This window comes from Ranitomeya variabilis, chromosome 4 (genome assembly GCF_051348905.1).
Source record: "Ranitomeya variabilis isolate aRanVar5 chromosome 4, aRanVar5.hap1, whole genome shotgun sequence".
Classification (NCBI taxonomy): Eukaryota; Metazoa; Chordata; class Amphibia; order Anura; family Dendrobatidae; genus Ranitomeya; species Ranitomeya variabilis.
The window spans coordinates 504,708,622-504,721,226 of NC_135235.1; the positions used below are offsets into that span (position 1 = coordinate 504,708,622).

Consider the following 12,605-nt stretch of genomic DNA (forward strand, 5'->3'; position numbering starts at 1 on the left):
CAATGTATAGGACACAGGGATTCCGCACAGATCAATAAACACATGCGGAATCACCTGTGTTCAAAACATGGCAGCACTTTGGACGCAGCACATGTCCACTGCATCCAAAGGGCGGCCATTCCCGGATCGTCTGCACATACCCTAAAAAATAGGTGCTTTGAAAGCAGTGTTTTTACTGCCAAGAGAGCAGGTTTTGGCTGCAAAAAAAATGCACCAAAAACGCTGATTCCTATGCACACGTGTACTATATATGTGTATGGTTTACCCTTGTAATTTCACGTGGGAATTCATTTATTTCTATATAATAAATGCCCTGATTCAGCAGACAATATTCCTGTCTTCTGTCATCCAGACAGTAGTGACAGGAGGTTGCCCTGTCAGATTACAAGCAGTGATTTAGTGACAGTGGTCAGAGCCTATGCTGATCCCTGCTGTATGTGACTGTGAAACCTGATCCTACAGCAATCATCACAGAGCTCTGGGACCACAGTGAGTAAATCACTGCACTGAGGGGGTCTTAAGGGGGTTTGAGAGAGACGCTCTGGGACTACAGAACAATGCACAGCTTATTCACTGCTGTACACCCTCTGGGCACTTCATACAGGGGCTGCGGAGGCAGGGGGCTCCCTTTCTAGGTGGGGGCTCCAGGCCTCTGCCTGGTCTGCCTGTGCCAAACGCTGCCGGCCCTGACGGTAATCTATTACTTCTATTCCTGACATCATTCTTACTTTGCAGCAATTTTTTACTCCAGCCTAAAACATTTGCACACTACCTTATTTCCCATATAACAAACAAAAACACTAAATCATTTGTGTATTTTCGTTTTTTTATTAAAAAATATCCCATTTAAAAAAAAAAAGTTTACACAATTAACAATTTCCGTCACGGTCAAAACAACCAAATAACATCAGGTGCTAAATGTGTCAATAAATATATATATATATATTAATAAAGAAGCTAAACATAAAAAATATAAAACACACATGGAGATTATACCCATTTAGAGTATTTCACCCTGTTCATTTAGATAGGGCTACACAGTTCTTAGCTTGCTTATTATCTTCAGACCAAATGTCCCAATGCAATTTTTGGACTTTTGTTAGCCGGAAGCCAAGGATTTCAGTTGTATACTAAGAACAGCTTGGATCCGCCAATATCTTCTGCATAAAGATGGGATGATGGTGCCATGGAAAAGGATTGTGGGACTATATGACTAAACTTGTAGGAGAATTAAAAATATCTGTGTTAGTGGAGAAAACAATATCTGGAGAAGGGCATTCTCCTTCTGGAAATTGGAAAAAAATATGTAGAAATAGTTTCTGAAGTCTTCAATAAATTCTATAGTCTTTATCGTTATTTTAGTTCGATGTGCCAAAAGTTTTTTAACAAGTCTGCCACTTTTCGGGCCACTTTAACATCCATTAATGACACCTTTTTGATGTATATTGTCACAATACTTTCTGTTTACAGTGACAATTCTAAGTAAGAAAGTGTCTGCATTTTTACAGAATGACATTCATTCCGAACTGTAGATGCTCATATTGGAAGATGTTGAAAAAAAATCTCTATGGACATGCTACAATCAATAAGGCCTAAAAAACAATTAAAAAATAAACAATCCTAGAGAAATTTTTTACTATTTTGGTGCAGAAGCTGAGAAACACAATAAGGAATAATTCCTACAGCAGCCAGTGGCACGGCAGCACTTTTGCAGAATGACAGGCCATAGAAGAGCATCTCCACTTTAGTGGGAGGCTTGAAAGAGTCAAAAAGATGCAGAACAAAAAGGGAGGCTATAATACAACAAATTCGAAACATGAACTGGCTTCCTTGTTTGCCACGGCAACTGTCTTGGTAAAGTTTGGAGTTAAGAGCCAATCCTAAGCCAAAGAAGATGCCCAGGTTTCTAAGGAGACCAGCAAAAGGTGTGGTGTCGATATGGATCCATTCAGGTCTTTCACACCATTTCTTAGCTTTCTCCAGTGTCCATAGTAGGTCCACACCCATAGCTTTAAGAATGAGGCAGAATCCCAAGGCGAAGGAAAACAGGAAAAGGGTGGTAAGGATGTATTTCTTGAGACTGGCTTTGTAGATAGATTGCGTGTGATGGAATGCTTCAGCCACTACAATGCCTGTGTAGAAGAAGGAACAGGGTCACGATTAGATCTCAGTATTAATTCTCATCCAAAAAATAACAGGAAACACCTTACTAGAGCGGAAAATAGTCTCATATGTCTTTCACAGTTATATTATGCCTCTTACTGAAACATTTACACAACTACTGAAGGGTAGGCCTGCTCTCTGTCACATTACAGAAGATACAATATTTCAGGAACAAAGCAAACAGATGTTCTTTGATTTGACCTGATTTATCGCAAAGGTAAATCCAATGTGTTGCTACCAGACCCTGACCATAAAAAATGCCCAACACTTAAATTACTTTTTTTTGCCATAGCCCAAATATATTAAGAAACATAGGGTGTGATTCATTATTTAATTTGTGACTTTTTTGTCTAGATTTTGGTGTATTACACTTGTGTTTCATTTACACCCAATTTTTCTTTCCATTTTCACTTTTTTAAAAGTGTAACTTTGTGTTCACGATTATGGGTAGAGTTTAAAGTTTCCAGATGTTTTCATCTTATTCATTCATCATTTGCGACTTTTTAAAAATTCTCCAAATTGTCGCAAATGGACTCCATCTATGTTGGAGTGATTGCTGCGCAATTTTTGCACAATTTTTGCGACACATGCACTTAAAGGTTATAAAATGTTGAAAGACGAAAATGTAAGATAATTTTCGACTTTGGGAAATATTCATGAACCACGTGTGTCATTTTGATGAATTTGCTTAAAAAAAGAGAACAAATACCATAAGACAAAAAGAAAAGTGATTTGATACTGGATAGCACCATCCAAAATTATATTTTTTTCTGTAGCATTTTGCATCAGTAAACTGATTAATCTACTGGGAATTTCTCTGCCCATGACATTTTTTAGCCATAGTAAAATGTTGGTTTCAGTGTATGCAGGATGCCGCAATCATTTTTACAAGAAAGGAATGGGTAGTTTTCCTTTTTTGGTCCAACAGGAGAAACAACTACAGTTGGATGGAGTCATTTCCATCCTATCATAGGCCAAAAGAATACATGGAGGGTCAAATACAAGGCTTCATTAATGTCCTCTCCTAAAGCCTACTCCTAAATTATTTTACATTAATGAAGAGATTGAGGCATGAAGGTATTCACATTACACACCTGAAATGACTCCAGCCACAACCTGGTGAGGGAAATGAGCAGCCAAGAAGATTCTGGATAAGCAGACGCAGACTTGGACAGCCCAAAACATGGTCCAAAGTGCTCCACGCAGGCACCTAAAATACAAGAGGAGTTAAAATATAGTGATCACTTCACAACAAAATTGATTAAGCCATGAGCTTTTACACAAATCATGCCGCAGTAGTACACCTAGAATGGTCACAAAGACTTCTGGAGTAAAGGTAAATTTATATAGTTGATATTTACTGTGCAGGAATCATAAGAAATTTTGGAAATAGATATGATAGGGAATTTTCTTTTAAGTTAATGAGGAATTTTCTAAGGCTTTACTTTGTGAACTTGGCATGTTATTGGGATCAATATAACAATGCCACCGTAAGCCATGGTAGTATCATATCATGTGAGATTATGATTTTAAAGGGTTATTCAGTTTGTGCTATATTAATAATTTAAGATGGTATTAGAAGTGTCTCTACTTACCGGCTAGAAAACATGGATTCCTTCTTCTTTAGCATGATTGTAAGGATGGCTGTGATCATGACGTAATAAATTCCAGCAGACCCCATCGCATGTCCTGAAGGACTTCCTAAAAAGTTGTAAGTGGAACATGAACAAGTCAGGTAAGATATTCAATGTATAATCTTCACTTAGTTGAATAAATATTTTGAATTATACATTGTAGTAGGAGACCACATGAGCGGAAAAGGTAGAAAAAAGTCTGAACATAGGGAACCTTATCTAGACTTTCTCAGAATATATGTATTTTTTTCTAAGTTATTAGATTCTTCAAGTTAGAAGCCTAATGTCTCAGTTCTAGGCATATTATGATCTGAATGCTGATTAAATTTATATTATGTAATGAGACAATAGAAAGATGGATCAAGATATCACTTAATGTGTCAATTAGAGCTTGATTTTTTTGTTTTTTTACCTGGGCCGGTCTCGCATGTCATAGGATACTGTTCAATGACTGGAGCTGTTGTATTTCCATAGTAATCTGTGTCATGAACCCACCAATATGGTCTTTGTCCAAAAAGAATCCTAGCAAATGAAACAGAGCAAGTTAGAAAAAAGATTATACATACAAGATTTACAAGATTATCGTATTTATCTGTTTTAGTGGGTTATATGGTTAAAGTATGTACATTAGAATCTATGGGCAGAATAAACAATGTTTTGAGTTTTCAAATAAGTTTCAATTCAAATAAAGGTAAATGTAATGTCCTGTGGTGAATACAGGATGAGAAGTAAAAATAGGCAAAAGGTCTAGAGATGCCAAGGTTTATATGTGACCCATGACATTTTTTGGGTCCAATAATGTGATGTGCTGATTTTACACTATTATGTACTTGGTTTATTCTACATATTATTCAATTACATGTTAAATAATTATACCTATTAATCTACAAGTAAACCAAATTGTAAGCAAACTGTTATATCTATTGGTCGTAAAGAATCCTCAGCTTACCACTGTAAGTACCGGTATGATCCTAATTAGTAGGGTGAATACAACCACTCAGTATTATCCCCCTAACTCAAAAATGTTAGATATAACAATCCAATCCAATGTGTTACTATTAATTACAATACTTCTTTTTTTATATACTCACCATTTAAAAACAAGATTGAGCCAGTCTCCGATCACTGCCACCCAGATGAGTTTGATGCCCACTGACTCGCAAAGATGGAACCAGATGGGGAAGAAAATGAAGAAAGTATTTCTTAGATCAGCAGCAAAGGAGACAAACATGAACCAGTCTTGAGAACTCTTGTAGTTCATCTGGAGGTACTGGACCATTTGGACTCCAGAGTGGTGAAGAGCATCCATTCCGTTCTCCATTATTGAGTTCATTGAATCTCTATACTAGTGCTATGTGAAGCTGTTAGTATCACCATGTGTACTGTGTGTCACTGTGCGCCTTCAGCAATATTTATACTGTCCTGGGCCTCTTGTTTGCCACTGAAAAACCTGCTTTCTGACCTTTGGACCTGTAGAAAAAAATTACTTTACTCAAAAGAAAAAAAAACTCCTGTCGATCAAAGGTAATGTCACAAACATGTTTGGTACAATGTAACTGAAAAACAGCTCAATAAGTCAGCGTTGTATTCCAGAGACTCATTGATTAACTCTGACCCTCTGGAACCTTTTAGGATATGATGAGGGTTTTGACGATATTGCTAGTCAATCAGACATCAATTGTACAAGTCTCTCCTGATAATCATTACTATTCTGAGAATGTACTATTACGCTGTAGAACATTTTATTATTTTTTAGATTCACATTTTATGATTTGCGTAAATGAGAGGATTTTTATTAATATAGCTATGCCACCAGTTTACTGTTTCATATGACATTTATCTGTTTTATTTTACATTATAAAGATGTACACATCTGCTCTTTGATGGGGGTATTGTTACTTTTCATGACTAGAATAGTACATTATTTTGTTAAATGGTGTAAAGCTCGATGGATTCCCAACAGACCCTATTATAAGTTAAAGTGGTTATTCACTCACCAATTGGATCTGATGTACAAAAAATTGAGCACAGTGTCATGGCCTCTGTTATGCATGGAAGCAATCAGCAATACCTTTGTAAAATAAGGTAGCTTAATCATTCGTGCTACCTGTACAGCTGTACATGGGCCCAAGAGGTAATGGGGCCCATTTCCACCACCAAAGTAGGTGGAATTGGGCATTATGATGAGCCCTTGGGCTGTTGGGCTGCAAAGAGCCGATGTATTGTTGTAGCACAGGGGTCCTTTTCTGTTTGTGTCTGCGAGCGGGAAGACAAAAGGTTCATTGGCTGGTTACCATCAGTGGCGCAATGACTGCCAGACAATCAAAAGCCAACAGCTGAAATCGGTGTGCAAGTGACTGAGAGCACATGGCAGTCGTGTCATGTGCTCTGTTTGCACGCTGAGGTCTGCTGCCGGCTTCACAAGAGGACGACGCAGCGGGGGAGCACAGGGAAGGTGAGTATTTTTTTTTTTTTTTAATTAGTGACCATACTACTACATGGATGACTATGGGCTGTGCATTATACTAAATGGAGGACTATGGGCTGTGCATTATACTACATTTTATGTTTGTGTGTGTGTAGCCCATTCACTACTTTCATCTATCCCCCACCCCCTGAAGATGGCTGGACCATCATTGTAAATACACACCTGTACTTTGTATCTCCCCCACCTCTGTTATGATGACCTGGTGGTTAGGAGCACTAGGAATGACCTGATGAGCAAACTAGAAATACAGGACAAGCTCTGGGAAGTGGGAGCTCTGCTGACCGCAACCCCTAATCCTATCACAAACAACTAGAAATAGCCGTGGAGCGTACCTGACTCTGCCTAGATGCCTCTTCACAGCCTAAGAGCTAACTACCCCTAAAGATAGAAAATAAAGCCTAACTTGCCTCAGAGAAATTCCCCAAAGAAATAAGCAGCCCCCCACAAATATTGACTGTGAGTTAAGATGGAAGTCACAAACACAGGAATGAAATAGGTTTCAGCAAAGGAGGCCAGACTTAACTAAACAGACTGAGGATAGAAAAGGTATCTTTGCGGTCAGCATAAAAAACTACCAAAAAACCACGCAGAGTGTGCAAAAGAGACCCCCGCACCGACTCACGGCGTGGAGGTGCCACTCTGCATCCCAGAGCTTCCAGCTAGCCGGACAAAATCATGATAGCAAGCTGGACAAGAAAAACAGTGGTAAACAAATAAGCTAGCTGGGACTTAGCATTTGCTGGAGTAGACAGGTCATCTGAAAGATTCAAGAGAAAACTGAACCAGTACTAGAACATTGACAGCTGGCATCAAGTAACGATCTAAGAGGAGTTAAATAGAGCAACAGCCTAGAACTAAATGAAGTCAGCTGAGGAAGGAACCTCAGAACCAGCAGCTCCACTCACAGCCACCAGAGGGAGTCCATGGACAGAACTCACCGACGTACCATTCATAACCACCGGAGGGAGTTCGAGAACAGAATTCACAACACACCTCATTGTAGATTGTAAGCTCTCACAAGCAGGGTCATCTTATTTTGCTTTAATTATTGTATTGTTAACGTTGTTACTTATGACTGTTTTGTTTGAAACTGTTAAACTGTAAAGCGCTGCGGAATATGTTGGCGCTATATAAAGATTATTATTATTACATGGAGATCTATGGGCTGAGCATTATAGTTTATGGATGACTATGGGCTGTGCATTATACTACATGGATGACTATGGGCTGTGCATTATACTACATGGATGACTATGGGCTGTGCATTATACTACATGGATGACTATGGGCTGTGCATTATACTACAATGATGACTTTGGTCTGGGCATTATACTTCATGGAGTGCTATGAGCTGGGCATTATACTTTATGGAGGACTATGGGCTGGGCATCATACTTTATGGAGGATATGGGCTATGCATCATGCTATATGGAGGACTATGGACCTTGCAGTATATTATATGGAGGACGATGGGATACATTATACTATATAGAGGACTATGGGGAAGCATTATACTATAGGGAGGACCATGGGCTGTGCATTATACTATAGGGAGGACTATGGGAGGGCATTATACTTCTTCTATATGGGCCAATGACATCTATATACGCCCCTGGGGGCCATAATGAGGGACATATATATCAGGATGAGGAATCTATAAACCTCTATACGAGGATGGAGGGTACATATATAATTTATTCAGTATGGGGAGCGGTCCAAATGTAGCAACGGAGCCTGTTAGAATCTAGTTACACCACTGGTTACCATCAAGAATGACACAGGAATAAACATCAAAAAATTGAAAGAAGCTATGTAAAAGCCAGCAGCATGGTGAGAATTGGCCTCCAGGGAATCCACTGATGGGACATGACTGAATGGAGAGAATTAAAATCTAAGAAAGTTGCAGAGAAAGAGACAGGGTCAAATTATCATCTATAGTTATGCTACTTCTTATAAAATATGCTCCACTAAAAGGTATTTGTCAGACGCCCCATCACCCAAGGAACAGATGATTGCTCGGCTGTACAAAATCTACATTTTGTGTGGGGGAGGGGGGGTTGGATAAATTACTTTTATTACTGGCCTGTAATGTAGTCTCCTTTATACTTGGGGATAAAATGCCAGATGTTTTATTACTTCATAGCCTCCTTGTGTTGTAGCTACTTGGAACAGCTGTAATACTTTTAATACTTAGAACATTGCATAACAGCCAGATGCCCATTTTCCATAAAAATAAATCACCTATTCCTGCAAAAGTATACATACCGAGATTATACGCTTATAATCTGTTATGTAATTAATATGTAAAACAAAGTCTTAATTAAAAATATAGATTAATGAATATTTTACTTATTTATCTTCCAGTTGGACTTCTGCGCTGGGATCAGCACATTTCCAGATATCAAAGCCTTTTATTGACGATATTCAGCACTCTGATTGGCCAAGAGCCTCATGGACGAAGGCCCAACAACTGACGCAGCATCGATGATATACGATGTAATACAGACACTTATCTTTTCTGAACAGCACATTTTAATCTACAAACTGTTCTGCCAGTTGTAGTCATAACATCTGTAATCTGGAAGACGTTCATTCAAACTACTGTCAGCACCAAAATCTTCGATAAATTGTGGAACATTAAACTTAATGCATTAGATTCTCACTTTCTTCTTTCCAGAAATGTTTAGTTTCTTGTTACCAATAACCTCTGTATCTGAACTCTGCGGGAACACCAGATGGAAGAAGTTCTAAACAATCAGAAATGGAGATGTGAGGTCCTAGGGGTCAAAGCAAAAGGCCAGTGTCCTCAATGTTACTTTACACTAATCTGCTTCAAGCTGTCCACAAAGTAAAGTCAGAAAACCAGCTGGAATACAGGGTATTTCAGGCAAAAGTTATGACTGTTAAGAATGAAAAAAAAAACATGTGACCTTCAAGAAGCCCCAATACAGGTCCTTCTCAAAAAATTAGCATATAGTGTTAAATTTCATTATTTACCATAATGTAATGATTACAATTAAACTTTCATATATTATAGATTCATTATCCACCAACTGAAATTTGTCAGGTCTTTTATTGTTTTAATACTGATGATTTTGGCATACAACTCCTGATAACCCAAAAAACCTGTCTCAATAAATTAGCATATTTCACCCGACCAATCAAATAAAAGTGTTTTTTAATACCAAACAAAAAAACCATCAAATAATAATGTTCAGTTATGCACTCAATACTTGGTCGGGAATCCTTTGGCAGAAATGACTGCTTCAATGCGGCGTGGCATGGAGGCAATCAGCCTGTGACACTGCTGAGATGTTATGGAGGCCCAGGATGCTTCAATAGCGGCCTTAAGCTCATCCAGAGTGTTGGGTCTTGCGTCTCTCAACTTTCTCTTCACAATATCCCACAGATTCTCTATGGGGTTCAGGTCAGGAGAGTTGGCAGGCCAATTGAGCACAGTAATACCATGGTCAGTAAACCATTTACCAGTGGTTTTGGCACTGTGAGCAGGTGCCAGGTCGTGCTGAAAAATGAAATCTTCATCTCCATAAAGCATTTCAGCCGATGGAAGCATGAAGTGCTCCAAAATCTCCTGATAGCTAGCTGCATTGACCCTGCCCTTGATGAAACACAGTGGACCAACACCAGCAGCTGACATGGCACCCCACACCATCACTGACTGTGGGTACTTGACACTGGACTTCAGGCATTTTGGCATTTCCTTCTCCCCAGTCTTCCTCCAGACTCTGGCACCTTGATTTCCGAATGACATGCAAAATTTGCTTTCATCAGAAAAAAGTACTTGGGACCACTTAGCAACAGTCCAGTGCTGCTTCTCTGTAGCCCAGGTCAGGCGCTTCTGCCGCTGTTTATGGTTCAAAAGTGGCTTTACCTGGGGAATGCGGCACCTGTAGCTCATTTCCTGCACACGCCAGACTCAGTCCACTGCTTCCTCAGGTTCCCCAAGGTCTGGAATCGGTCCTTCTCCACAATCTTCCTCAGGGTCCGGTCACCTCTTCTCGTTGTACAGCGTTTTCTGCCACATTGTTTCCTTCCAACAGACTTACCATTGAGGTGCCTTGATACAGCACTCTGGGAACAGCCTATTTGTTGAGAAATTTCTTTCTGGGTCTTACCCTCTTGCTTGAGGGTGTCAATGATGGCCTTCTTGACATCTGTCAGGTCGCTAGTCTTACCCATGATGGGGGTTTTGAGTAATGAACCAGGCAGGGAGTTTTTAAAAGCCTTGGGTATCTTTTGCATGTGTTTAGAGTTAATTAGTTGATTCAGAAGATTAGGATAATAGGTCATTTAGAGAACCTTTTCTTGATATGCTAATTTATTGAGACAGGTTTTTTGGGTTATCAGGAGTTGTATGCCAAAATCATCAGTATTAAAACAATAAAAGACCTGACAAATTTCAGTTGGTGGATAATGAATCTATAATATATGAAAGTTTAATTGTAATCATTACATTATGGTAAATAATGAAATTTAACACTATATGCTAATTTTTTGAGAAGGACCTGTAGATGTTACAGATGAGAACTGAAGAACTTTCATGGTCTCATTCAATACTACAAATGTTCTACTATGCAAGTATAGGACATAGCTATATTCTGTGCTATCCTGTAGGAAACGCTGTTGATTTATTATGGCCTCTTGACTTTTTCACATAACTGTATTTGATTGTACAGCACATCTTATAGACAACTATTTTCTGTTGCTTATTGGTGTAATAGATGCAGATGCTAGAGAATAACATAGAGGGTGGGACTGGGAAGAATATTCTTTTTTTTAGATAACTGTCTTTAGGCCACTTTTAAAGAGTTTCAGGGAATTTGATCGCAACTATTATTGTAAGAAGAGTTTTAAAATCCAATGGATTATTTAAGAGAAAACAGTCCAATGTGGATGCAGGAATGTGGGCAGAGCACCCTTCCTTTTACGGTTTTGTTTACTAAATCTGTACACGATGCATTGATGACAGTCCTGAGGTTACTAGTTTCTACTGTGGTAGAAAGAGTGCTCGGGATCATAAATTACGATTTTGCGCTGGAGTCCTGGGTTCAAATCCCAGGACAACATCTGCAAGGAGTTTGTATGTTTTTCCCTTGTTTGCGTGGATTTCCTCTCGGTTCTCCGGTTTCCTCCCACACTCCAAAGACATACTGATAGGGAATTTAGATTGTGAGCCCCATCAGGGACAGCAATGATAATGTGTGCAAACTGTAAAGCACTGCAGAATATGTTAGCGCTATATAAAAATAAAGATTATTATATATTAAGGAAATCCTGAAAGCATGATCTGTTGGTGGCACTTGACGACTGAAGTTGGGGAATGCTGCTTTATAGGGTTCATACACATGTAATTATCTTCTTTTCTAAAATCCTTCAAAATGTTGTTTAATCACATAAAATAAGCCATACAGCATGGACATCTATCAATAATCTGACACCAACAGGACTAGATGAATAGACTATTAAACTTGGCTCTTAGAGTTGGCCATACGCTTTGAACAGCTGTTGACCAAACACTTGACTTATTTCCAATGAGAAGAAAGGATCAGGTATGTTGAAATTCAACAAGACTGATCTTTTTTTCCCTCGACACAAGGTGAAAGAAAACTGGCTGACAAAAGAGAAAAAGGAATGTTTCCAGACTCTAAATGTCATAAACCAATAGTACCCTTTCCTAGCAACTTTCATGTAACATCTCTCATTTTTTCTTTTCGTGTTCAGTGTCCCCTATCTTTACACCACACACTGCGTGGATCTCGATTCGAATGAGTTACCGGGCAATAGACAGTAAATTTTGCGGGATATATGCAGACAGATTTTTTTGAGGGTTCCCAAAACTGACAATTTCTAGTGGGAACTGCTTCAGGAGACTATTCTTCTTTGGGGAGTTTTTCGAGCAGTTTTTAATTTCCTTAAATGGTTTTGATTTTAAAGAATTTTGGAAAAGTTTTTCTTACAAAACCTTTTTTCAGCCTTCTGATTGGACAATGTCTAGTTTAGAGCGGATTCCATCTGGAGCCACCTTAAACAAGTGACATGCAATTTTATTTTTCTTCCACTAGGCATTTTTCAAAACCAGAGGTGGAAACAATGAACAAAACATGGAACATATGAGCAGCAAAGTGGATTCTGAATTGAAATTGACAGGAAGTGTTTAAAGTGATTTTCCAGGTGCTTTTTTGAGTGGGGAGTGGTACAGGGGTCAAAGTGATGAAAAGTCATAATCACTTATATCTAAGCTCCAGGAACAAGCACTATACACTGTCTGCATCTTAACAATAAAAATGGTGATTTTACAA

The 12,605-nt window shown here is 38.8% G+C and overlaps 1 protein-coding gene across 1 annotated transcript; it reads right to left on the bottom strand.

Annotated features, from left to right (window-relative positions):
* Window positions 1-808: 808 nt before the first annotated feature.
* LOC143765423 (glucose-6-phosphatase catalytic subunit 1-like) lies at window positions 809-5,267 on the bottom strand. The gene is made up of 5 exons (XM_077252067.1): window positions 4,889-5,267; window positions 4,210-4,319; window positions 3,759-3,864; window positions 3,258-3,373; window positions 809-2,132 (listed from the first exon to the last, which is right to left on the bottom strand). The coding sequence occupies exons 1-5, from the start codon at window positions 5,128-5,130 to the stop codon at window positions 1,621-1,623; spliced, it is 1,086 nt and encodes a 361-aa protein (XP_077108182.1). The 5' UTR covers window positions 5,131-5,267; the 3' UTR covers window positions 809-1,620.
* Between the last annotated feature and the right edge of the window lie 7,338 nt (window positions 5,268-12,605).